This window comes from Canis lupus, chromosome 26 (assembly GCF_003254725.2).
Source record: "Canis lupus dingo isolate Sandy chromosome 26, ASM325472v2, whole genome shotgun sequence".
Lineage (NCBI taxonomy): Eukaryota > Metazoa > Chordata > Mammalia > Carnivora > Canidae > Canis > Canis lupus.
Window position 1 is genome coordinate 29,342,943 of NC_064268.1, and position 26,991 is coordinate 29,369,933.

General features: G+C 44.1%; 1 protein-coding gene across 13 annotated transcripts in view; it reads left to right on the forward strand.

Annotated features, from left to right (window-relative positions):
* Positions 1-26,991, forward strand: part of DGCR2 (DiGeorge syndrome critical region gene 2) — a 98,019-nt gene that overhangs the window by 38,026 nt on the left and 33,002 nt on the right. For 4 of the 13 annotated variants that reach the window (XM_049101889.1, XM_035706620.2, XM_049101890.1 and 1 more), the window contains 4 exons: positions 1,141-1,263; positions 2,164-2,290; positions 23,747-23,872; positions 26,275-26,494. In XM_049101889.1, the coding sequence (XP_048957846.1) occupies positions 1,237-1,263; positions 2,164-2,290; positions 23,747-23,872; positions 26,275-26,494 (500 nt within the window). In that variant the 5' untranslated portion in view covers positions 1,141-1,236. Of the gene's footprint in view, positions 1-341; positions 448-1,140; positions 1,264-2,163; positions 2,291-23,746; positions 23,873-26,274; positions 26,495-26,991 lie in introns of all 13 variants that reach the window. The other 9 variants (XM_025474872.3, XM_025474880.3, XM_025474867.3 and 6 more) reach the window with 5 other exon arrangements.

The window sequence follows — 26,991 nt, forward strand, 5'->3', positions numbered from 1 at the left end:
CAGCCACAGACAATACATATTTGTGGCTGTGTTCCAATAAAACTTTATTTAAAAAACAAATAGAATGAGATGCCTGAGTGGTCGAGCGTGTGCCTCCAGCTCAGGGTACTGGGATCAAGTTCCACATCAGGCTACCTACAGGAAGCCTGCTTCTCCCTCTGCCTATGTCTCTGCCTCTGTGTGTGTGTGTGTCTCATGAATAAATAAATAAAATCTTTAAAAACAAAAACCAAGTGGGAAGGGCAAGAGTTGGCCTGAGGGCTGTAGTTTGCCAACCCCTGCCTCAGTTCAAGTCCTCACTTTACTGAGTTGATATTTTTGTCTGTTTCCTTCTATTACAGTTGCTTCCAGAAACCATTGCCAGTTCTACCTTGCTTAAAACATAGATCTCATCATGTAACTTACTGACTGAATAACCTCTGGCTCCCTATAACATTCCCAGTAAAGGTCAGAATTATTTTACACTCAAAGCCTCCATAGTCTGACCCTTTTCCTATTTCTGATCTTACCTCCAGTGACTCCCTGTCAGCTCACACACAGTCTATTTGGCAAGTTTTCCTGCCCTGATATTTCTGTAAGCCTTACTTTTTCTGGAATATTTTTCTCTTCCTATTACATTATGTAAGTCTTTTGAAACCTGCCTTGGGAGCCCTGTTTACATCCCACCTTCTTTAAGGATTCCGGAGCCCCTCGGGTGCAGGCAGTTTCTCCTTCATGCTGTTTGAGCACTACTGTTGTTGTGCCCTCCTGATTTGCTCTTGGTCAGAAGTGTGTGTGTGTGTGTGTGTGTGTGTGTGTCTTGTTGACCCAGAATCCCTCCGGAGGTAAGAGGTGTGCCCTCTTGTGACCTTTGTAGTCTAGCACAGAGTCCCTCTCAGAGCAGAAATGTGTCAGGTGTGTGTCTGAGGTGTGGCACATAAAGATCCATGTCTGGGGGTGCATTGCCTCTGGGGACTCGTGTAACTGTGGGCATAGCTCTTGGCTTTCCCTTGGGGCCTGTGTGCAGGCCCCTGAGGAGGTGGGCTGAGCTCCTGGGCCAGGTGGCCGCGGAGGCAGGACCGGGCAACGGTAGGCCTGGCTGTCCCAGGTCTCCACTGCTGCTGCCGCTTCTCAATGGCCTCTTGCCCTTTGGTTCCACAGAGCTGCGGTGCAACCCTGGGCAGTTTGCCTGTCGCAGCGGCACCATCCAGTGCATCCCCCTGCCCTGGCAGTGTGACGGCTGGGTGACTTGTGAGGATGAGAGCGACGAAGCCGACTGTCCAGGTGAGTGTGTCAGGGAGGCGGCCACCCGATGCCCTGCCTCCCCATCACAGCTGCATTGATTGTGCTTCCAGGAGGTGGTGGTGGGGTGTCATCGGCTGTAGCCTGTGCTCTATCCACTCACTGGAAGCTTATGTTGAGCTGACCCCTTCCCTCCTCTCTTTCTCTTCCTATCTCTTTAAAAATAAATCCCAACACAGGCAGATCCCAGAACTTACCAGGTGGCAAGGTCAGGCAAGAGGGATGCCAGGGACACCACATTTTGGGAGGCATGCTGGCCCAAGAGCAGTGCCCGTGAAGCATGGTGCCCTCTTGCCTCCTCCTTGCCTGGCTTTGGGTGCCTTTTGAGGCCTGGCTACAATCCTGATGTGGGTTGTTCAGACTGGCTTTGGCTCTGCCAAACACATCCTGTTCACTCAGTCCCTTGTATTTTTTCAGTTGGAAGTTTTCTCCTGACAACACATGGGCTCCTCAAGATATGTGCCAATGCCACAGAAAGTCTAAATTGTTGGTTCTCTACTTGGTTTCTGCCCTAGCACCCTCAGGGAGTATAACACACCCCAAGAGTAATGGTGTTCACTACATCCCTGGTATCCCTGCATCCATGATGCATCCCATCATGCATATGTGTGGGACCCAGGTAGTACCAATAAAGCCCCTAAGAAGATGTGTCTTATTCTACCTTGAGAACCTCCGATCTAATATAACTCTTCAGCCTGACATTTAAATTTCTTAACATTCTGGTTTGGTTCTACTTTGCCAACCTGATTTACTGCTATTTTCCCTTTAGTGGTTCATCTGGGCTGTTTCCTGTGCCCACCCATGAAGAATTTTCTAGCCACATGCTTCATTCATGCCTTTCTCTTTTCCTGAGATCCTTTTGTTCTGTTTCCATGTGGACAGATCCTGCCTGTCCTTCAAGGCTTGGCTCAGATAATACCACAACAAGATGGCATCTCTGGGTCCTCTGGGTGGAGATTGGCTTCTTCCAGCACCTATTCCCTCTCTCTGACAGCATCTAGAGCCACCGGTAATTCTCACCATTACCTGTGCCCATGCTTGATCTCTTCTTCCAGACTGTGAGTTCTCCGAAGACAGACCTGTCCTCTTTCTAAGCATGGCCTGACCTAGAATGGAAGTCCTTTTTAACATTCAGAAAATGAAAGGAATGTTGTAATTCCTGTAGGTCAGGTACTGAAGAAAAACCAGCTAACTCAAACCGTAGGGATCAGGTCAGGTATCAAATACAAGGTGACATTTGAGCTTAGGATGGTTTTTTGAAGGGGGTTCCAAAATAAGGAACAAAGGTGGTCTGGTCAGACAGTTTGCCTGAAAAGACAGCCTTTAGAGGAAATCCCAGTTTTCCCTTGAGCCTATTCATTGGATTGTGCATGTCTCTGGTTGACATGCTTGTCTTTCCAAATGAATTTGAATGGTGGTAGCTGGACAGAAGGTTCTGGGAGCTACGTCTGGGAGCCCACCTGCTCCTTCCTTAGGTCACAGCCCAGAGAGCATAAACTATCCAGTGCTTGGGATGCCGATGCTCCATGTTCTGTCAGCTGTTGAGGACCAGTGGTTGTGACTGGGAGCTTTGCTGGGTCAGACTTAATGAGATGAGGCTTCATATCCAGCCTTCTAGAGAATATTCTGAACAAACCAAAAGACTCTTGGCTTGCTTTAAAGTGGAAGCACAACTTATTTGCTGCTCTCAAAGTGCCTTTTGGCTTAGCTTTTAAGATTGTATGTAACTCTCCTGTTGTATATATACTGAAAACAATGGTAGGCACTCTAGTTCATCTAGTTCATCTCTCCATCGTCCTGTGGACTTGATAAAAAGACAGGAACCTGGTAAAGGCATGGACTAGATTTGATTTCTCTTTTGGTTCACATGGTCTGGCACAGAAGGTCACAAGTCTGCCTAGCACAAGTGTTGATTTGAGATTACAGAAGTTGCTATATTTTCTCCCCAGACAGAGAAATAAAGTCTTTCCAACAGGAGCCCAGAGTTCTGAGTGGATAGTGTACTCCAGGCCCTAGCCACTGAGGGCATGATGATCATGGCCATGTGTGGAAGCTTATGGATCCCTGATAGGCCAGGGAGGATTTGAGGAGTGGGGTTGGAGGGCTGAGGTGCTGTCGGACCTCTTGGCTCATTCCTGGCTTCCCCTTGTGTTTGGTACTGTTTCTGTCCCGTGGTGTAGTGCCACACCAGGAGGCAGGTGGGTGATAAACTTTCATTTCTGATTGTTCTTAAAGTTGGGATTCTGAGAAATGTGTTATCAAAATATACAAAGAATAATGTAATATTGTTTCTCACTTCCCTGAATCAATCAATAGTTGCTGAAATGTCATATTTTCTTGTTTATTTTTTTAAATTAATTTTTAAAAGGCATCATGAATATATCAAATCCTTGTTAACATTCCCCCCTTCCAAAAAAAGAAGAAAAGCCTTTGTGTGTGGAGAGGGGAGTGTGGACAGGAGTTAGCTGATAACTACCTTTACCATTGCCTTCCTGCATATGGAGAGTTTAACTAACTTGTGGATAGCCCTGGCCATGCTTTGTCATGTTTTTGAATATGGGCTTCAGGATTTTTGGAGCGACCATACAAGATTATGGCATTGTCCTGCTGAAAGCCTGCTAAAATTACAGTAAAAGAGCATAAAAGATATAAAGCCATGGTAAAAGAGTATAAAAGATAGCAAATGGGAGAAGATGAAACAGCAGACCAGTAATTTCAGCATGTTTTTGGAAGATAGGAAATGGATGGCGTACTAGATAGGGCATTCAATACATTGCCTGCATTTCAGGGGCTGGAAGGCTGGAGCTGTCTCATTCAGAACCCCCTGGCAGCGGGCTTTGGCTTCATTTAGCCCAGGAGATCCTTGCCATGAAGTTTGGAAGGTAGAAGGGAGGTGGACTCCTTCCTCCTCTGGCAGTGGTGTGGGTGCCTGGGCTTAGATTGAGGTGAGTGAGTACAGGGGCCTCCACAGCCTCCTCTGACCAGCCATCGTGGGGCTGCAGAGCAACTGTGATTAGCAGTGGTTTTCTGCAGTTTCCTATACTGTGGACGGCTTTCTGACTCCAACTACAACTGCAGAAGTGAAATGGAAGGCTAGAGTTCGCTCACTTTTGTGCACACTCTAGCCTCTTCGATTGTTCTGAAAGTACTTAATGTCCTGTATTAAACTCCACTATTTTTGAAATACCTAGCATGACATCTGTTCTTCTGACCATTTTTGATGTAAATGGGGACTAACATAAGATGCATAAAATTTTTTAATGGAGAAAAATGTACAACTTTATTAAGACATAAATAAATAAAATTAAAAAAAATTAAAAAAGAGATATTAAAGAAGATTTGAATAAATAGAGACAGGATATTCTTTGCTAGGAAGACTGAATATGGTAAAGTGGCGTGTTCTTAAATTGATCTATGGAGTCATTGCATCTCCAGAGGGTTTTTGGGAAATGTGGCAAGTCAGTTTTGAAATGTTTGGAAGAATAAAGTCCTGATATGGTATGACACTTTGAAGGGGAGTAAGCTATGAGCAATTGCCTTACCCAGTTCAAGACTTACGGTTTTTTGTTTTTGTAGTCTTTTTTAAAGATTTTATTTATTTATCCATGAGAGACACAGAGAGAGAGGGAGAAGCAGGCTTCATGCAGGAGCCAGATATGGGACTCGATCCCAGGACTCCGGGATCACACCCTGAGCCGAAGGCAGATGCTCAACCACTGAGCCACCCAGGCATCCCAAGGCTTATGTTTTTGTTGTTCAGCGAAGCACAGATTGGCCTGTGCAACAGAAAAGCTGCCAGAAACAGACCCAAGAGGGACTCCTGGTTGAGTGTCTGCCAAAGGCTCCCCGCAGAGAGCCTGCTTCTCCCTCTGCCTGTGTCTCTGCCTCTCTCTCTGTGCATCTTATGAATAAATAAATAAAAATCTTAAAAAAAAAAAAAAAAAAGAAAGGAACAGACCCAAGAAACAGTACATGACACAGGTAGAAATACATACCACTAGGCAGAAGATAGGTTCTTCAGTCATAGTGCTGTGACAGTTGGGAAGGAGTGATACACAGAACACTCAGCTTCAGGTTAATTGCAGAAAAACTTGTAGAACACAATCCAGGAGAATACCTTTATGACCTTGGTAGGAAAGTGTTTATTTTTTTTTTTCAAGTCACCAAAAAAATCACTCTAAAATAAAAATAACTAGTTTACTAGATTAAAATTAAGATCTTCCCTTTATCAAAAGGTACTTATAAAGAATGTGAACAGCCAAGCCACAGAGTGGAAATATCTTTACAACACGTATAGCCTGTAAAGGGTTATAGTTCAGCATATATGAAGAACTCCTACACATGAACAAAAGAAACAAGGCATGTCACAAAAAAATTAATAAGAACAGTGGTTAAATATATAAAAAGATTCTCAACCTCATTAGTATTCCAAGGCAATGGTGAGATTCCACTTTACAGTTGTTTAGATTGGCAAAAATTAAGATATCTGATAAAACCAAGTGTTGAAGAGGATGTGAGTGACTTGGAAATCTTATCTGCTGCTGGTGAGGAGGATAATTGGTGCACCTGCTTTGGAAAACTGGCATTAACTTGTAAAGTTGAACATTCTCATTCTCATATTCTGTGATCCAAGATTTGTGTTTGGGGGAATCCTAGAGAAATTCTTGCAGCACTCATCATGCTAATAAACATCTTGGAAACAACCCAGATGTTTATGTTCACATGATGGCATATTATGGATCGACAACAGTGAGTGAATAGTAGGTTCTTGCAAAACATCAGTGGATCTTAAAGGCAGCATGTAGGTGACAAAGGCAAATAGCCAAAAAGTATATACAGCACAATAAAGACAAGCAAAAGTGACCCTTGTTTTACGTGTAGGTACATACATGTGTGTTAAACTAAAAAAAGACAAAATGATGATACCCAAAATTTGGTCTCCTAGTTCCTCCCTGGTGGGGATACAGAGGAATAAGACCAGGAGAAACAACCCTACAGCTGATGTTTGGGTTCTGAAGTAGGGTAGGGGTTGGGGTGGAGGACTCACAACTATATTTTATTATTAGGCTTTATTTCTTACATATGTTCTTTCAAATATGTCAGATATTATGTAGGCTTTTTGTTTTCCTTCAAGAAAAGCCAGTGGGAGGAGAGTAAACTTAGCATACCAGAGAAACTGTAAGTGTGAACCTGCTTTAGAGAGAGATGGTTAGGAAATGAGCTGGTTTGACAAGCAGTGCCACTGAAAGGCTTGGTGCTCTAAATACTAAGGCTGGTGGGCATGTTGCATGGGAATGGATTGTGGGTTGGTGGGATTCTCGTTCACCACCTGTCTGCCTTCCTCACTGCATGGGCTAAATGAGTCTTTCTCCCAGCAGCAGGCATGAACTTTATTTTGTAGACAACACTGCCCTGTATAGTAGCCATGAGTCACATGTGGCTATTGAGCACTTGAAATGTGGCCATTTTGAACAAGGATGGACTACAAGTATAAAGTACAGGCCAAATATCAGACTTAGTACAAAAAAAGACTTGAGAAGACCTTAAGCCTTTGCCCCACAGTGGTCCCAAGGCTCAGAACAAACTCTGCTAACTAGTGAAGCTCTTCAACACAGAACCAGTCCACAAAGATGGGGGAAGATGGCTGTTTATTCAGATGACTAATGGTCAACAACAAAATCACAAGGCATACAAAGGAACAGGAAAACATGGCCCATTTAAAGGAATAAGATAAAGTGGCAGAAACTATCTTTGAGGAAGCAGACATTGAACGTATTAGACAGATGTTTTAAAACTGTCTTAAATGTGCTCAGAGAGCTAAAGGAAAACAGAGACAACTAAAGGAAATCAGAGTAACAGTATATGAACAAAATGAGAACACCAACAAAGAGAAACAAATTATAAAGAAAAACAAATACTGTAATTGAATTGAAAAATCAATCAGAAGTGTTTGGATAGTAGCCTCCACTGGTCAGGAGAAAGACTAAGTGAACTTAGAGAACATTTGAAGTTATTGAGTCTTTGGAACAGATGAACAAAGAAAAGTCAATAGAGCCTTGGGGACTTAGAGGATCACAATAGCTATCAACAATAGCAGAATACATTTTTTTTCCTCCAGTGCACATAATGATGTTCTCCAGGAAAGACTGTGTGTTAGGCCATAAAAGAAGTCATTAAATTTAGAAGATTGAAATTATACAAAGTATGTTTTCCAATTACAATGGAATAAAACTAGAAATCAACAGTTAGAAGGAAAATGGGAAAATTCAAAAATACATGGAAATTCAATAACATACTCTTAAATAGTCAATGTCAAGAAGAAGTCACAAAGAAACTAGAAAATATCAAGACCAATGAAAATGGAAACACAACATAGCAGAACTAATAGGATGCAATGAAAACAGTGCTAGGGAAATGTATAGCTGTAAATGTTATGTTAAAAAAAAGAGGGATGTGTGGGTGGCTCAGTGGTTGAGCGCCTGCCCTAGGCCCAGGGCATGATCCTGGGGTCCCGGCATCAAGTTCCACATTGGGCTCCCTGCATAGAGCCTGCTTCTCTCTCTGCCTGTGTCTCTTCCTCTCTCTCTCTCATGAATAAATAGATAAAATCTTAAAAAAAAAAAAAAAAAGATCCCAAATCGTCAACTTGACTTTAAACATTAAGGAACTAGGCAAAGAAGAATGAACTAAACCCAAACCTAGCAGAAGCAAGAAAATAAAGGTTAGAACAGAGATAAATTATAGAAAAACAACGAAGGAAAATCTGTGGATAGACAAAATTGACAAACCTTTAGCTAGAATGACTAAAGAGAGAACACCCAAATAACTGAAAGAAGAAATGGAAGTTAGGACATTATTACCAATTTTACAGAAATAAAAAGGATTATGAGAGTACTCTGAAGAATTGTATGCCAACAAATTGGATGACCTAGATGAAATAGAAAATTCCCAGCAACAAGCTTCCAGAAGAAAATTACAGATCAATATCCCATGAACTTTGATGCAAAAATTCTTAGCAAAGTACAAGCAAACAAAATCTAACAGCACATTAAGATGATTATATACTATAACCAAATGGATTTACTCTTGGAATGCAAGGATGGTTCAACAAACTAACTCAATGTAATACACCAACCACAGTAACAGAATGTAGGGGAGGAAACCACATGTTCATTTCAATACAGAAAAAGTATTTGGCAAAATTAACCACTCTTTCATGATACAAATACTCAACAAGCTAGGAATAGAAGGGAACTACCTGGAAATAATAAAGACTATATATGACATACCTACAGCTGACATCCTACTCAGTAGTTAAGACTGAAAGCTTTTCCTCTAAGATCAAGAACAGGACAAGGATTCCACTTCTGTTCAACATGGTATTGGAAATTAGTTCTAGCCAAAGCAATTAGACAAGAAAATAAAGGCATCGGAATTGGGAAGGAAGAAGTAAAATTACCTCTGTTCACAGGTAGTATGATATATGTAGAAAATCCTAAAGATTACATACACTATTGGAACTAAAAAAAATTCAGCAAAGTTTAAGGACACAAAATCAACACACAAAAATCATTTATGTTTCTGTACACTAACAGTGAACAAACCAAGAAGGAAATGAAGGTTTACAATAGCATCAAAAAGTATAAAACACTTAGGAATAAATTTAAGGAAGTGAAAGACTCTAGTATACTGAAAACTATAAAACACTGCTGAAAGGATTTAAAGATACAGGTAAATGGAAAGACCTCCTATGTTTGCAGACTGGAAGATTTAGAAAGCCATCAGTACTACCCAAGCAATCTACAGATATAATACAATCCCTATCAAAATGCCAGAAACCATTTTTGCCAAAATAGGAAACTCCATTCTAAAATTCATTTGGCCAAAACATTCTTGGAAAAGAACAAAGTTGGAAATCTCATACTCTGATTATATTATATACATATATTTAAAGACTCTACCCATTTATTCATGAGAGACACACAGAGAGAGGCAGAGACACAAGCAGAGGGAGAAGCAGATTCCCTGCAAGGAGCCCAGTGTGGGACTAGATCCTGGATCCTGGGATCACGCCCTGAGCCAAAGGCATATGGTCAGCCACTGAGCCACCAAGGCGTCCCATCATACTCTGATTTTAAAACTTGCTACAAAGCTACAATAATCAAGACAGTGTGGATCTGGTGTAAAGAAAGATACATAAGCCAATGGAATAGAATAGAGAACCCAGAAGTAAACCTTCATATTTATGATCAATTTTCCACAGGGGTATTATTGTTCAATGGGTGACGGAAGAGCAGTATTCTCAAAAATTGGTGCTGGGAAAACTGGTCAGCCACATGCAAAAATTAATTACTTCACTTAGTGTGCAAAAATTAATTCGATTTGGTTCAAAAGACTGAAGAGCTAAAGAGCTAAAACTGTAAAACTCAGGAGAAAAGTTTTATGACATTGGGCTGGCAAAGATCTCTTACACGTGGCACCCATAACAAACAAAGAAAAAATATAAATTGAGCTACATCAAAATTTAAAACTGCATTAAAGGAAGACATTCAACAGATAAAAAGGCAGCCTAAGGATTGGGAGAAAATATTTGCAAATCATATATCTGATGAAGGACTAATATTCAGAATGAATATATATATGTATCAACTACAACTCAACAACAACAAAACATCTAATTAAAAAATTGGCATAGGACTTGGCATTTCTCCAGAGAAGACATACAAATGGCCAAGTACGTGAAAATGTACTCAACATCACTAATCATTAGGAAAGTGCAAATCAAAACCACCACAAGACACTACCTTAACACCAATTAGGATGGCTGCTATCAAAACAAGTGCTAGTGTGGATGCAGTGGGGATGTGGAGATGATGGTGGGGACATGGAGACATTGGATTGCTTTTGCACAATTGGTGAGAATGTGAAATAGTGCAGTCACTGTGAAAAACAATATTGTGGTTCCTCAGAAAATTAAAAATAGAACTACCATAGGATCCAGTAATTCCACTTCTGCATATATACTCAAAGAATTGAAAGAAGGGTCTTTGACCCAAGTCCTTAATTAAAAATGGTTAAAGTTTTATGTGTTTTGTTGCAATGAAAAATATATACATATACAGATGATCTATTTTCTGAACATGAACAGAACGCTGTGAAAAGGAATAATTGAGCAAGAAGGAGCTCTTATCCATTAAAAAAAAAAGTCCAGAAAATCCAATATCTGATTATTTTTTTATTTTTATTTTTTTAGATTTATTTGAGAGAGAGAGAGCAGGAGGAGGGGCAGAGGGAGAAAGAATCCCAAGCAGACTCCCTGCTGAGTGTAGAGCGTAAGGCGGGCTTGATCTCATGACCTTGAGATCACCACCCCAGCAGAAATCAAGACTCATGGCTAACTGACTGAGCCACCAGCCCCCTCTAATTTTTAAAAATAGTTAATTTATCAAAGATTCTGTTTATTTATTTGAGAGAGAGAACACAAGTAGGGGGTGAGGGGGCAGAGGGAGAGAGAGAAGCAGACTCCCACTGACAGGGAGCCCAATGTAGGGCTCAATCCTAGGATCCTGGATCGTGACCTGAGCCAAAGGCAGATATTTAACCAGCTGAGCCACCCAGGTGCCCCATGATTTTATTTTTAAGTAATTTCTGTACCTAATGTGGGGCTCAAATTCACAACCCCGAGATCAAGAGTCGCATGCTTGGGGCACTTGCATGGCTCAGTTAAGCGTCAACTCTTGATTTTGGCTCAGATCATGATCTGGGGGGTTGTGAAATTGAGCCCCGAGTTGACCTCCATCCTGGGTGTGGAGCCTGTTTAAGATTCTCTCCCTCTGCCTCTCCCCATCCCTGCTTGTGTGCACGTGTTCTCTTTCTAGAAAAAGAAAAGTTGCATGCTCTACCAACTGAACCACCCAGGTGGCCGAGTAAGAGGGTTTTTTTTTTTTTTAAGATTTTATTTATTTATTCATGAGAGACACAGAGAGAGAAAGAGAGAGGCAGAGACACAGGCAGAGGGAGAAGCAGGCTCCAAGCAGGGAGCCTGACGTGGGACTCGATCCCGGGTCTCCAGCATCACGCCCTGGGCTGAAGGCAGTGCTAAAGCGCTGAGCCACCTGGGCAGCCCCAGGTTGTTTTTGTTTTTGTTTTTTTATTTTTTATTTATTGGGGGGAGAGAGAGAGCATGCATGCACACAAGCATGGGGAGGAGTAGAGGGAGAGGAACAAGCCGACTCCATGCTGAGCAGGGAACCAGACACCGGGCTCAATCTCAAAGCCCTGAGATTATATCCTGAGCTAAAACCAAGATTTGGATGGTTAACCAACTGAGCTGCCCAGCGCCTCACCCCTCTGCTTCCCATAAGAGTTCTTTTAAAGAAAATAAAATACAGGAGTAGAGGGAATTAGTCATATAGCTTTGAGGTGAGGAGGGCACAATAATTTTTAAAAGGCTTAGACAAGGGCATGCCTGGATGACTCACGTCTTCCTTCGGCTCAGGGCATGATCCCTGGGGTCCAGGGATCGAGTCTCACATCGGGTTCCCCACAGGGAGGCTGCCTCTCCCTCTGTCTGTCTCTGCCTCTCTCTCTCTATCTCTCATGAATAAATAATAAAGTCTTTAAAAAAAAAAAAAGACTTAGACAAGATCTACCTTGTGTACTTACAGCATGTCAGGAATACAGTGAACACCACATATCCAAAGAGGGAGAGCACAGGTCCTGGTGAAAAGATCAAGAATCAGAATAACATGAGATGCTCAGCAGCAGCACACCATAGTGAAACAGTGGGGCAAGGCCATATGGATCTGAAGAGGAGCTGATTTTAATCATCTAAATCAAAATTTTAGTTGGAGGTTTATTCAAGTTACTTGTACACACCATCTGAATATTCAAATAGTTCTATAAGACTTTTTATTTAAAAAATAGCAACCCTGTGCCCCTTCCCATTCCCACTTCTCAGAAGCAAATACTTGAGATTACTTTAGCTATTGATTTTACTTAGTTTTTATTAGTGGGTCTCAAAATTCCATGGTTTTGGGCATGCTTTATTGATTTTCTTTGAACAAGGTGGCTGATACATCCCCCTTCATCTCCTCATTCCCAGAGTTCTTACTCCCTGTCAGTGCTGCTCTTGGCTGGGTATGGAGGATGATTCCATTTCCTTTTTGCTGGTGAAACATTTTGTTTTTACCCCAGAGTTGAACATTGTCACCATCATCTGTTTGATGACTTTATTGAAATATAATTCACATACCATAGAATTTGCTCATTAAATATGTTTTTTGGTGGCTTTTAGAATATTTTCAGAACTATCACCTCTACTATAGAACATTTTTATCACCCCAGAATAAAACCCCGTACCCATCAGCAGGCACTCTCCCACTTTCTCTCAAGCCTTAGCCCTTGGCAACCACTTAACCTACTTGTGTCTCTATGGATTGGACTCTTCTGCACATTTCATAGAAATGGAGTCATATAATGTGTGGTATTTTGTGTCTGGCTTTTAATTAGCATATTTTCAAGGTCCATCCATGTAGTTTTCTTTTTGTTTACCTTAAAAAAAAAAACTTGGGGATCCCTGGGTGGCTCAGCGGTTTAGCGCCAGCCTTTGGCCGGGGCGCGATCCTGGAGTCTCGGGATTGAGTCCCACATCAGACTCCCTGCATGGAGCCTGCTTCTCCCTCCTCCTGTGTCTCTGCCTGTCTCTCTCTCTCTCTCTCTCTCTCTCATAAATAAATTAAAAAATAAAATAAAATAAAATAAAATAAAAACTTGTGCATGTACTTTAAAGAAAATGTTTTAGGGATGCCTGGGTGGCTCAGGGTGTGATCCCGGGGTCCTGGGATTGAGTCCTACATCGGACTCCCTTGTGGGGAGCCTGCTTCTCCCTCTGCCTCTGTCTCTCTCTCTCTCTCTCTCTCTCTGTGTCTCTCATGAATAAATAAGTAAAATATTTTTTTAAAAAAGAAAGAATAATTTTATTTGTCTTCTGTTAGACTTCCGGTTTAACACTTTGAGTGAGATATAATTTATGTACCATAAAATTCATCACTTTCGAAAGCATACAAGTCTGTGATTTTTGTGAAATTCTTAGAGTTGTGCATCTATCATCACAGTGAACTTTAAGATCATTTCCACTGCCCCCAAAGATCCCCAAGTCCATTTGTGATTATTCCTTGTTTCCTCCCCCAGTACCAAGCAACCACTAATCTTATTTTCTGTGTCTTTTAGACCCAGAATATGTCTGGACATTTCCTATAAAGTGAATCCTACTGTTTACCTTCTTTTGTGTCTGACTTCTTCTGCTTGGCATCCTGTTTTTGAGGTTCATCTGTTTGCTGCCTGTGACAGTAGTTCCTTTCCACACCAAATTTTCCATTCTATGGATAATGCCATGCTTTGTTTATACTTTCACTTTGATGAGCATTTGAGTTGCTTCCACTTTGAGAGTAAAGCCACTATGAACATTAGTGTATGAATTTTCAGGGGACAATATGCTTTCATTGCTCTTGGACAAAAACGGATGGGATTTCTGGATCTGTTATAAATTTATGTTTCACTTTTTTTTTTTTTTAAAGATTTGTATTTATTCATGAGAGACACACACAGAGAGAGGCAGAGACACAGGCAGAGGGAGAAGCAAGCTCCATGCCGAGAGCCCAATGTGGGACTCCGTCCCGGGACTTCAGGATCATGCCCTGGGCTGAAGCCAGGCGCTCAACCGCTGAGCCACCCAGGTGTCCCGTATGTTTCACTTTTTAAGAAATTCCCAAATTGTTTCCCAAAGTGGCTATATATTTACATTTAAAAAAAAATATCCTTAGCAGGATGGATCTCTTTCCTGATTTCCCCTCAGTTGTAGATCTATCATGTTATTCTGACAGAGATTGATTTTGGAATCTCCTTTCCTGGAGCCCCCTGACTTCATCTGTCTGGCTGAGTTGCTGGCAGGGCCTGCTGCCCACCTTCTCAGCTGCCCTCTTGAGTTCTCCTGTCCCCATCAGCATGGGAGAATCAGATTTTTCCCTCATGTCTGTCTGCTTGTGTCCCCCCCCCCCCCCCCCCCACGCGCCATGTTAGATCCTCTGTTTTTTGGTTTCCTGATTTGGTTTATTCCCTCATTTAAGTAAAACACTGCTTTCTTTATTAACTTCTGCAGAAAAGGAACACGGAAGACAAAAGTTTTTGATTCCTTGCTTGCATGTTTGAAAATGCCTTTATTTGACCTCACACATGCTAGATTTAGCTGGATTTAGAATTACTAGGTAAAAATAAGTTTCCCTTATAATTTTGAAGATCTTACTCCATTTTTATTAACTCTCAATATTGCTGATGCCATAAATCTGATTCTTTAAACGAAACCTGTTTTTGTTCTTCTAGAAATTTTAAGTGTCTTTTGATATGTTGTACTGGCCACTCAGCAGATCTTTTCATTTTAGGAACTTCTGCCTCTTGGTTTAGGGAAAGAAAACACTAGATTTTTTTTTTCTTCTCTTCCATTTATCTTGTCTCTTTCTAGAACTGTTAGTAGAAACTGGAGCTCTTAGACTGATCTTCAATTTTTTCAGTCACCAGTTTTCCATCTCTTTGTCTTTTTATTTTACTTTAAAGAGGTCTCTACTTGCACCACATCTTTTAACAGGTTATCATGTTTGCCATCATGTTACATTTCTAGTAGAGCTTTTTCTTTGGGTGGGGGGCTAATGGTGTCTCTATGTTCCTTTTTAATAGTATCCCATTCTTGTTTTATGGATACAATATTGTCTGTCACTTTGAGTATGTTAATGGCACGTTTTTGTTGAACTGTTCTGTATACATTCTTTTTGTATTGTTTCCTCTTGTAGGTTGGTGTCTTTCGTTTGCAGGGTCTCCTTGGAGGGAAGTTGGCCTTGCCTGCCTTCTCTGTGTAGCAGAGGGACTGGAAGCTCTGTGCTTGTGGGCCTCCCTAGACAGTGAACCAGCTGGACTGTTTCTTGGAGAGTCTCCTCTCCTTTGGGACTTTTTTCTTGGGCTGGCCAGATTTTTCCATGGAGGAATGTTCCATTCTGCCCAGAGGCTGAGGTTCTGGGATCCCAGTGGGGGAAAAGGGGCTGGGATTTTGCCCTCCTCCAACAAAGTATAGAACCTGACTCTCAGTTGAACTGGTGCTCCCAACTAAGAGACCACCTGTTTGACCTTCTCATCAATAAGTCACCCGTCTTCTGCTGGGGCGAGATGGGACAGGGTTGCCTGAGCACACCAAATACAGGGATGAGATATGGGTGTGTCAGCTGCCTTCTCCTCTTTAATATGAGAAATTTCAAATCTGTAGGAAAGGTGCATGAGTAGTACAGTGAGTGCTCATACTGCCTTTATCTGCATTCACAAACCCTTAACCATTGCTTTCTCTTCATGTTTTTTTTTTCCTGAACCTTTTTTTTTTCCTGAACCTTTTGAGAGTGTAATATCATGACATTTTACTCCTGAATACTTCATCTGTCTTCTAAGAACAATCCCATAACTACAGTACACTTTTCATGTGTAAGAAACTTAACTACAGTCCTGTTATCTTACAGTTTATTTTGAAGTTTTTCCATTGCCCCCAAAAATATCTTTTACAGGTTTTTTTTGTCTTTAAATTTAGGATTTACTCAAAGATTATATACTGTATTTTCTTACCATCTTGCTTTATTCTGTAATCTAGAAGTGTCCCCAGCTTTTTAAAAAATATATTATTACTGATCTTACATGGCATTGACCTATTTAAAGTATCCAAGCCAATTGTTTTGTAGAATGTCCTTCAATATGGACTTGTCTGTTTGCTCATGATTAGATTCAGGTGAATCTAAGCGGATCATAAAGTGTCCCATTGGAGAGGCATGAGGTCAGTTTGTCCCATTATTGGTGATGTTAAGTTTGATCACTTGGTCAAGGAAATGTCTGCCAGATTTCAGTACAGTAAATGTCTCCCCTATCCTTAACAAAACTAATCTGTGAATAAGTAATGAGTAATCTGTGGAGTGGTGGTCTAGGTATTTTCCAGCAACCTTATACCCAGTTATTTTATATTGATGGTTCTTGTCTGAATCGGTTATAATAGTGGTGGTTTAAAAATGCTGATTTTGTAATTCTACCATATGCACCGCACTTAATAAATTATTTTATAAAGATCTTTCCTATTTTGTGGCACTGTAAAATGTTCCAGGTTCATATCATAGTTTTCCTGCCCCGGACCTGGAATTAACCATTTCTCTAAAGAGCCCCGTTACTTTCAGTGAGAAATGGTATTTAGAAGCCAAGTTTTTATTTATTTATTTATTTATTTATTTATTTATTTATTTATTTATTTATTTAAGATTTTATTTATTTATTCATGAGAAACAGAGAGAGAGAGAGGCAGACACACAGGCAGAAGGAGAAGCAGGCCCCATGCAGAGAGCCTGATGTGGGACTCGATCCTGGGTCTCCAGGATCACGCCCTAGGCCAAAGGCAGGCATCAAACTGCTGAGCCACCCAGGGATCCCCTAGAAGCCAAGTTCTTTTTTTTTTTTTTTTTTTTAATTTTTTTTTTAATTTTTATTTATTTATGATAGTCACAGAGAGAGAGAGAGGCAGAGACACAGGCAGAGGGAGAAGCAGGCTCCATGCACCGGGAGCCCGACGTGGGATTCGATCCCGGGTCTCCAGGATCGCGCCCTGGGCCAAAGGCAGGCGCCAAACCGCTGCGCCACCCAGGGATCCCTAGAAGCCAAGTTCTAAGTGTTAGCTGTGCTCATAGTTATTTGGGCATCACATCTTCTAGGCACTTCTTTCAGTGGATGGAAATAGGAATCCTTTTTAAAAATAATAACCTCATATTTATTGGTACCTCTGATTCTAACTTAAAGTTTTTCCTCTCTTCCTCCCATCTCATGTTTTTTTTTTTTTTTTTCCCCTGGTTCCCAATACCCTGTATATATGCATCCATTTGGCCAGTCCTAAAATACTAGTAGTTTTGGAATTACTACTCCTCTACCACTATCAAGAACACAACTATTGGGACACCTGGGCGGCTTAGCGGTTGAGTGTCTGCCTTTGGCTCAAGGTGTGATCCTGGGTCCGGGATCACCTTCTCTCTCTGCCTGTGTGTGTGTGTGTGTCTCTCTCTCTCTGTATCTCTCATTAGTAAATAAAATCTTTAAAAACAAAAACAAAAACACAGCTATTATGTAAATGCTAGGATTTTTTTGTAGTTCTTTATGGTATTAGGCTGTTTCCCACTGATGGGGTATAGTCAGTTCTCAAGTCAGAAGTGACTAGCATTCATTCCTTTTTTCTTTAAGGTGATTATGTTAACATTTCACCCTGTTTATATTCAGTTTTAGGACTTTGCCTCCTCATCTTGATTTATTTTAATGTTTTTGTATTGAGATATAATTCACATGCCATAAAATTCACCCCTTTAAAGTACAGTTTCACAGTTTTAGTATATTCAAAAGGTTCTCTGACTTATTTTTAAGATATGTAAAATGTAAACAGGATTCAGAAGTCATAATGTATAAAAACATATCTAAAGTTCTTAACAGGGTTGCCTGGCTGACTCTTATCTTGGGGTCATGAGTTCAAGTCCTACGTTGGGCATAGAGGCTGCTAAAAAAAGTTTCCATTTCCTTTTCCTTTTAACTTTTCCTTTTCCTTTTCCTTTCCTTTCCCCTCTTTTGCCTGGTTCCCATTCACATTCTGTAGGTAAGTAATTCAATTAGTTTCTGGCTTATCTTTCTTGAGTTCTCATTTTGTTTTACAAAAATAATCAAATATTCATATAGTTTATTTCCTCTTTTTTTTTAATATATTATTTATTTATTTATTCATGAGAGACACAGAGAGAGATAGAGGCAGAGACACAGGCAGAGGGAGAAGCAGACTCCATGCAGGGAGCCCGACGTGGGACTCGATCCCAGGACTCCGAGATCAGACCCTGGGCTGAAGGCGGTGCTAAACCGCTGAGCCACCTGGACTGCCCTCCTCTTTTTTTTTTTTTTTCTTTTTGACCTCTTTTTTTTTTTTTTTTAATTTTTATTTATTTATGATAGTCACACAGAGAGAGAGAGAGAGGCAGAGGGAGAAGCAGGCTCCATGCACCTGGAGCCCGACGTGGGATTTGATCCCGGGTCTCCAGGATCGCGCCTGGGCCAAAGGCAAGCGCTAAACTGCTGCGCCACCCAGGGATCCCTTTTGACCTCTTTCTTACATGAAAAAGTATCTTACTGTGTATACTGTCAATGCTTTGATTATTCATTCATTCATTCATTCATTTTTGCAGGAGTTGGGAAAGGGCAGAGGGAGAGAAAGAGAAAATCGTAAGCAGACTCGATGCCCAGCACAGGACCCTCCTTTGGGGCTCATCACAATCCTGAGCTCATGACCTGAACTGAAATCAAGAGTTGGACTCTTGATTTTTTTTCTTTTTTTCGGACTCTTAATTAAACTAAGCCACTGAGGCGACCTTGTTTTTCTCTTTTTTAATTTAACAGGGGTCTGGGAGGAGGGGAGACAGGTTTCTGTTTCATCTGTTTCTATTTCATCTTGTGATGTACATACAGAAGAATTAAGACCTTGGGTGAGGATTCTTACCAGGTTATGCTGCTTTTGGCATATTTCTGCTGGCAGTTGAGACCCAAGGCCATATCTTGAGTGTGTCATAGGACTATCTGATGGCTTTAACTTCTGTCACCGGCCTTAGTGGAAGGTAAGTCATTTCCTCCGTGAACTTGTGCCTGAGATATTTGAACCCTGGCAACAGGAGGGAAGCAGGTTTGAACTTGGAACTGACAGGGCTGTATTTTTGCAGTTACTCTCTGTGTTGAGTTATATGTTGTCCACATGGGTATATAGTAGAAAAGCAGAAGTGTTCATTTGGTATTTCAGAAGCGTAGGTCTCAAAACCTTGATAGAATGGAGACAAAGATGGCAGTCCTGGGGCTTGCCTAAACTAGTAAATCTTTAGCCTCGGTAAGTTTCTTAATAAGCTCCATGACCCTGGCTCTAGCTGGGAGGGAAAAAAAAAATCAATGTAAAGAATGTACAACATAATGGAAATACCATTCAAAATTTTATATTTTCAGGCTGTCTAATGTTAGAAATCCTCTTCTGGTAAGCAAATGTTACTGGACTTACCTACCCCTGATTTTTTACCACTATTCTTTTTTTTTTTTTTTTAAGATTTTATTTATTCATGAGAGACTCACAGAGAGAGGCAGAGACATAGGCAGGAAGCCTAATGTGGGACTCGATCCCAGGAACCCGGAATCATGCCCTGTGCCAAAGGCAGACCGTTAACCACTGAGTCATCCAGGTGTCCCTTGACCGTGATTCTAAACCTGTTTTGATGTAAAGAAGGAAAGTGATATGCATTCAGACCACTTGGAGCGCTAAAGAAGCTCTAGTCTGTCTTGCCCTTTATTTGGAGAGGTTATAAGCTCATCTGAACCCTAATGCTGTATTTGGACAAGTTATACAATCCTAGGAACACAAATTAGAATCACTCACATTTTGTCCTTTATTTGCAAATAACAAATGTTGGGAAGCAAGCATGCCCCTGCCTGACCTGACTCAATTTCCCTGTTGGACTCAAGGCTGTCCTATGCCCTCCACTCCCACCCCACCAAGCTCTCCCTGTGAGGCTTGTGCTGGGAAAGCAGAAAACCTGGCATGCTGGGTGTCCCTGGTGGAGCAAGAGGCAGCTACCCTAAGCAGTACACACCCTTCCCCCCGACCACCACCACCACTTACCACCACCACCACCCCCAGCGCACAAGGATTCCCAGCTTGGGAAGATGGCCAAGGAGAGGCTTCTGTTGGCCGTGCTGTATGGTGAGGAGGCTCAGTTTCAGTGGACCTGGAGGGCTCACATCTCCTATTTTCTACTTCTGCTGTAAAGCAAGTGTCATGATACTTTTGAGCCTGCCTTCCCATCCGTAAGACATTTTCCTTTACGTCAGTTTTTTTAGTACCAAGTCAACCATGTTGACTCCTCCTTGCTTCATGTCTCCTTCCATGCACTCCCTGTCTTTGGCGGCCAGAGCTGTTCTGAAGTCTTGGTGAGGACACCTGAAGAGAGCAGAGCTCAGACAGCAGCCTGTGGTGCAGACAGCACCCTTTCCAAGACTGCAGGATGGGCTGGGGGCTGGGATGCACACTTAGACTTTTCCTTTTTTTTCTCTTCAAGATTTTGTTTATTTATTCATGAGAGACACAGACATAAGCAGAAGGAGAAGCAGGCTTCCCACAGGGAGCCCCATGCGGGACTTGATCCCGGAACTTCAGGATCATGCCCTGAGCCAAGGCAGATGCTCAACCACTGAGCCACCTAGGTGTCCCAGACTCAGACTTTTCCATTCCCAATCACAGGATGTAAGTGTGCCCATCTCCAGTTGCTAGATGGAAGAGAAGGCAGGCTGAGGGCATGACCTCTCACTAAAGGAGGACAAGTTCATCTGCTGTTTGGCTCACTGCTGTATTCCCCGTACCTACAAGAGTGTCTGGCACACTGAGATTGAAGGGGAGAGGGATGGAGAGGGAAAGTTGCTTTGGGCTGTCTACATCCTGAAACTGGTTCTTGGGGCTGGCTGCACATTTATCAGCTCAGATCTGCCACCTGGCCCTAAGGGGAAGTACTGTCTGTGGGTTGCAGAAGGAAATTCTGTTTTGTCAGAGGTGCTCCTAAGGGGTCTGTAGGGGTACTGCTCCAATGAGCTCCGTCTCTTCTTCATTTGTACCCATTTCCTGCTTCTCCTGGCCCCCAGGACACTTGGAAGTCCTTGGTCTGTGCCAGTGAGTTCCCATGGTGGCACTGAACAAATGAGTGATGAGGACATGAGTGTGGGTGTTTGGCTGTGAAGAGAAATAATGGAAAAGGGAAAGGTTCAGAATTGCCATCTGAGCCACCAGAGAAGCCTGCACAGCGCTAAGTGGCTTCCCCATCACCATTCTGGTGACTTCCCTGAACTGTTTGGCCTGTTGCCCCATACCTCCTCCGTAGTCAGCCAGCATCCAGGCCCCAGCAGCACACTCTGTTACCTTTTCTTTCTCTCCCGCCCTGTGCCCCAGATTTAGCTTTCTCTGAACAGTTTGGCCTGTTCTGTACCAGGTGCTGCTGTGCTTAGCTCTGGGGCAGAGGCCAAGACACAAAGTGGAATCACAGGTCTTGCTTGTCAGAGCAGACAGAGGGAGACATGAAATTCAGGTGTAGGGAAACATGTGCTCACCACACCCAAACTTGTCCTCAAGCTTGTCTCAGACGTGTCCGCCTTTGGCCTTTGCCCAAGCCGTGCCCTCTGCTGGGAATCCCCTGTCCTTATTTCTAGTCTGCCATCCTTAAGCCCAGTATGGGTCTCCTCACCCCTCTGCCTGCCTCCCAGGGAGTGGGGTGGGAGTGACAGTGCTCAGGATATGTGGATGGGACACCCAGTCCTGGAGAACTGATGTCGCCCCTGAGGAGAGTGGCTGTAGCACACAGGTGGCAGCAGTGAGGTGGTTGTGTTGGTAGTAAGGTTGCACCAAAGGCCTTGAATGTGCTTCTCCTTTAAGGTCTTGCCTTGAGTTGAGCTTCTCTCAGGCACTGGGAGCACAGTTTATATCTTAGAGTAGTTTGTAATCTGATGGCCTCTGAGCCCCATCACATGTCTATGGAGGGGCAATGGAAATGCTATATGTATTGGGGAAGGACCCAGAGCTACTAGGGCTTGTGACTTGCCCAGGATCTTGGAAGGAAATGAGGAGGAGCACACAGATTTTTGTACAAGTTGCTCTGTGCAGTCCTTGGAGGGTAATGACAAAATGCAGACGACCTAAACTTCAATCCATAGGGGATTATGATAATTAAATACATTCACAGAATTCTGTGCAGCCATTAAAAATGATGTTCTTAAGAGCATGTAAGAATATGGAAAACTGGGATCCCTGGGTGGCGCAGCGGTTTGGTGCCTGCCTTTGGCCCGGGGCGCGATCCTGGAGACCCGGGATCGAATCCCACATCGGGCTCCCGGTGCTTGGAGCCTGCTTCTCCCTCTGCCTATGTCTCTGCCTCTCTCTCTCTCTCTCTGTGACTATCATAAATAATAAATAAAAGAAAAAAAAAGAATATGGAAAGCTGTTTATAGTCAAGCTTACAAAGCAAAACATAAAATAGAGTGATGTGATCCCAGTATTTTTAGGGATATGTATAGAAAAAAAGACAGGAAGGGTGGCAGACCCTAGCAGAGTAAAGGTTTATGTTTTGGCATTTCAGATTTTTGTGTTTCTCAGTTATTTCACATGGATGATTTGTTATTTTACAATGAGGAGAAATACAGATTATTTATGAAATAAAAACAGTGTCAGAGTCTGCAGCGTGAGCAGGATCAGATAGTTGGCGAAGCTTCAGTCAAGTGGAGCACCATGGAGTCAGAGAAGATGGGTCTGTGGGAGGCCACATGGCACGCCCATGTGCCCCATGTCCTTTGCCTCAGGCCTGCCAGAGGTGGCCATCTGGAACCAGAGGAGACCTCGTTCTGCATGCAGCCGTGCAGACCAAGTTTGCCACTGTCTGTCCTGACCTTGAGTCAGGTGTCCTCTCTGAGCACCAAGATGCTTCCATGCAGGCCGAGTAGGAAGGAAGGTGGTTCTGGTGGGACATTGCCTCTGGCTGTCTCCCATTCTGACTTGAATACCTTACCTCACGTCTCTGCATCACTCCTCACCTTCAAGAGGGAGGAGAGTGGTGCTCTCAGGGTTGGAGAACTCCACAGAGAGACTGTGGAAGCACCAGTCTATGAATCGCTTTTGGATTGTGATCCGTAAAACTAGAAGTCTTCCTCATTTTCAGCTTCCTGTTCATGCTTCCAACTGCCTTTGAGGCTGGCTGCACACCAGGGCCTGTGCCAGGCGCCGGGGAGCCAGGCAGGCATGTCAGAAGGCCCTGGCCTTGAGGCAGTGAGAAGAACCCACAGGCAGGCACACAGATAGCAACTCAGGCCCAGTGCAAGTAGCACAAAGGAGGGTATTCCACAGTCGGTCCCCCTTCACGCCCACGGGAGGCTCCCTAGCAGTTGGGGTGGAAGGGGCGGCCTGGCCTCTGGAGAGACACCTCCTCCCAGCGTCCCCACCATGAAACCAGGGCTCCTGAGGGATTCCGGTAGGAATGACTAGCTCTGTGCTGTTCTAGCAGCCTTTTAGAAAATACAATGGAGAGACCTCATTTTGTAATAATAATAACAAAATGAAGAATAATTTCAGTAAGAAGCACATGTCATTCATTGGTCTTGAGCAGCAAGGTGTCCTAGGCTTTAAAGAATTCTTGAATAACTGGAAAATGTGCTGCCTTCCCCTCGACCTGGTTTTCCTAGCCCTGAGTAGGCTGACTCTGCTGGGCTTTAATTTGGCACTGGCCACAGAGAGCCCCTGGTGGCGTGATGCCTTGCCGCTGCGTGCGCGGTGCTGACAGCCTGTTTCTCTTCTTGCTTTCAGAAGTGACTGGGGAATCGCGTCCTTACCATGGGAAGGAGGCTGTGGATCCGCGGCCGGGTCGGGCCCGAGGCAGCGACCCCAAGCACTTCCATGCAGTGAATGTGGCGCAGCCCGTGCGCTTTAGCAGTAAGTTGCAGACCTGCTCTGTCTGGGACCTAAACCTTGTGGCCCTGTGTGGCCCCATGTAGCCCCTGGCTATCCCAGGGCCACTCAGCTGGATGAGGAGTGTGCCTCCTAAAATGGCCCTTCTGGGCTGTCAGGGGCCACTGACCTCTTTTGATGACTGAGGTTGAAAGGCGACCCTTCCAGGGTCACCCCAGGGCCGAGTGGTGAAGCCATGATGTGAACCCAGGCTCTGGAACCAGGCTGCTCGCTGCCACAATCAGCTGCTTTTTGATGGAGAAATAGGCTCCAAGGGATTAGGTCCAGCTGATGGGAGGGAAGGCTCTGCCCCTGTCATTAAACTGTTTTTGAAGAGACTAGTTCTTGAATAAACTCCCTATGACATTAAGATTTTTAAAGGAGCATTACAAGATTAAAGAAGGTTGAAAGAAAAGCCACACCAACCCCCGCCCCAAAAACAGACAGGGATAATGACAGACATGGGTACAACACGCCGGGACAGGAGGAACTGATAGGTGATGTGTCAGCTGTGGGGCCAAGGAGCCGGTTGGCTATGTCAGTACTTGCCCCTCCCCAGACACTCAGCACTGGGGAACACCTCAGAGCTCAGACCCTGTGTGGCAGCTTGGTTGCCTGACAGGGACTAAACGAGCTGGGGAGCTGTGCCCTGGTGCTGTGCTAGCCCTTGATCCATAAAAGCTGTGAAATGCAAGGATTCTTGTGGCTGAAGGGATACTGGGCAAGCTTAGCAACTGAAGAAACCAAGGCTCTGAGAGGTCAGCACATCCAAGGTCATGCAGCCTATGGGGCGCCGCCAGGACTCAGCCCCATGGAGCCCCGACTCACACTCACACTCACCCTTTTCATTGCTTACCTATTTTTTTTTTTGAATAGTTCATACTTCTGCCAAGGTAGTAACTCCACAAATTTCATATGATTAAAAAAAGATGAGCCAATAAAAAGTAATGTTCCCTCCTTCCATTGCCCCCCCCCCCACCAGCTGCCATCCCCAGAGGGGTTTCCTCTGGACCCATCCCAAGGTGGTGGGTGAGGAGCCCTGGGTGGGAGCCTGCCCTATTGCTTGCCAGCTGAGGTGCTGGCCTCTGCATGTCTCCGTGTCTCCACCTGTAGCCTGGAAACAAGGCAGGACCCACCTGGAGGGGGTGGGTGAGTGGAACACATTGTGCGTGGGGGTTTAGGAGCCGTAGTAAGGGCTCCCCTGGTGATCCCCTGCCCTTCAAGCTCATGCCACAGCCTCAGCAGGCATGTGCTGTGTGCCCCGTGTATCTTCCAAGCAGGGGTAATCACAGTGCTTGCTCCTGGTCGACAGTGAAGAGCCTTCCTGCGTGCTGTGCTGCTCAGTCTGTGAGTGGGTTGTCCCCCGTGGGCAGGTGGCAGGAGACAGCCCTGTCCTCACTGCAGTGCTGCTGTGGCATGCCTCCTGGGCTCCGGGCCAGAGCTGCCATTTCCTTCTTGTAATCTCTGTGCCTTTGTTAATCAGTTACACACACAGTCTCTAATAAAAACATGAACATCTATCTTTCAGAAGTTTTACTAATTCCATAGGACGTAGATGCATTAAAAAGTTGCATTTTGGTAATGACTGCCTTTGTTAAAAATTATTATTCTTCAGCATGTGCTTAGGAGGTGGGTGGCCAGCATTTGAAAGTTAATAGATCCAGTGGAACAGGCCCTAGATCTTACCTAAGGCCAGCCGTACAGAACAGCAGGAGGCCGTCTGGCCCCAGGAGTGGGTCCACCTGGTGAGGAGACATCTGGGTTGGCCTGCCTCAGGGAGATGCAGGCTCCGACTGGCTACTCTGCTGTTGCCTGCTGTAGAACCACCTGGGCCTCGCCTTCTCGTCTTGGGAGGCAGGGGCTGGCCTTTTTATCCCAGAGGCACTTCTGGCTCTGATCCTCTGAATTTCTCTTTTAGGGGAATACTGGCCAGTGCCCATTTGAAGGGAAAAGGAGGGCCAAGGAGTGGGCTCAGGAGGGCTTGCTGGTGGAGTGGCCAGAGAGCCAGATTTGGGGGCAGTGTGGGCAGGGAGTCTTTCTGCTCGTTCCTGGCATGGGGAGTTCTGCTGTCTTGTCAACCAGACTTCATCTGAGAATGAAGTCCACTTCACGAAATACATTCTGCTGCCAGTCTTTAGTGTGCCAAGTAAATCAAAGGCCTTACAGAAATGATATGAGTCCCTGAATGTGCCCGTGCCTTGGGCTACATCTGTGTCTTAGAGAATCTTGTATTTCACAGCATGTGTGGTCTTATAGGCAGAGCTTGCCTCCTGAGCCTCAGTTTCCCCATTTTTCTGGGGCTATTTCTGGCCTCAGGTGCAGCATGTCTAATCATATTTTGGAGTGAGGATCCTAATTTAGGGGACAACTCCCCTCCCGCCCTTCATGTTTCCTAGGGAAGTGCCCAACAGGATGGCACCACTATGAAGGCACAGCCAGCTGCTACCGGGTCTACCTGAGTGGAGAGAACTACTGGGATGCCGCACAGACCTGCCAGCGTGTGAATGGTTCCCTTGCCACCTTCTCCACTGACCAGGAGCTGCGCTTCGTCCTGGCCCAGGAATGGGACCAGCCGGAGCGGAGCTTCGCTTGGCAGGACCAGCACAAGTGAGTCCTGTGGTGGGGACCCAGGGCTTGAGGTCAGGCTGCCACCCAGTGAGCAGGATACCCACCGAGGATGTGGCTTCTGGCCTCCCATGACACCCCTCAGGCTTCGCTGACCGGCCCTCAGAGGAAGGGCATCCCCATCCACTGGAAACAGAGATCTGGGCTTTAGATCAGGCATCAGAATGATGTCAGGGGCTCTTAGAGGGCCAGGGATGGGCTGCCGTGTTGTCACTTCAAGCAGTTACCTTCATTGGCTCCTGAGGGGCTGATTGAAGGGGCTTCCTAGGCCCGGCATGAGGGCCGTAAAAGTGGGTGGAGGGTTCCTTCTAAGAAAGAGGGCTCTGTCAGGCCCAGTGCTTTCCATGGGCGCACTCGTTCAGTCTTCTAGAAACCACAAGAGGCCGATAGGTGAGAAGACAGGCCCAGAGTAGGTGAACACGTGACCTTGGGCACGTATTAGCTAGGGTATGCTTAGGTTCCAATTCAGGCAGTCTGGC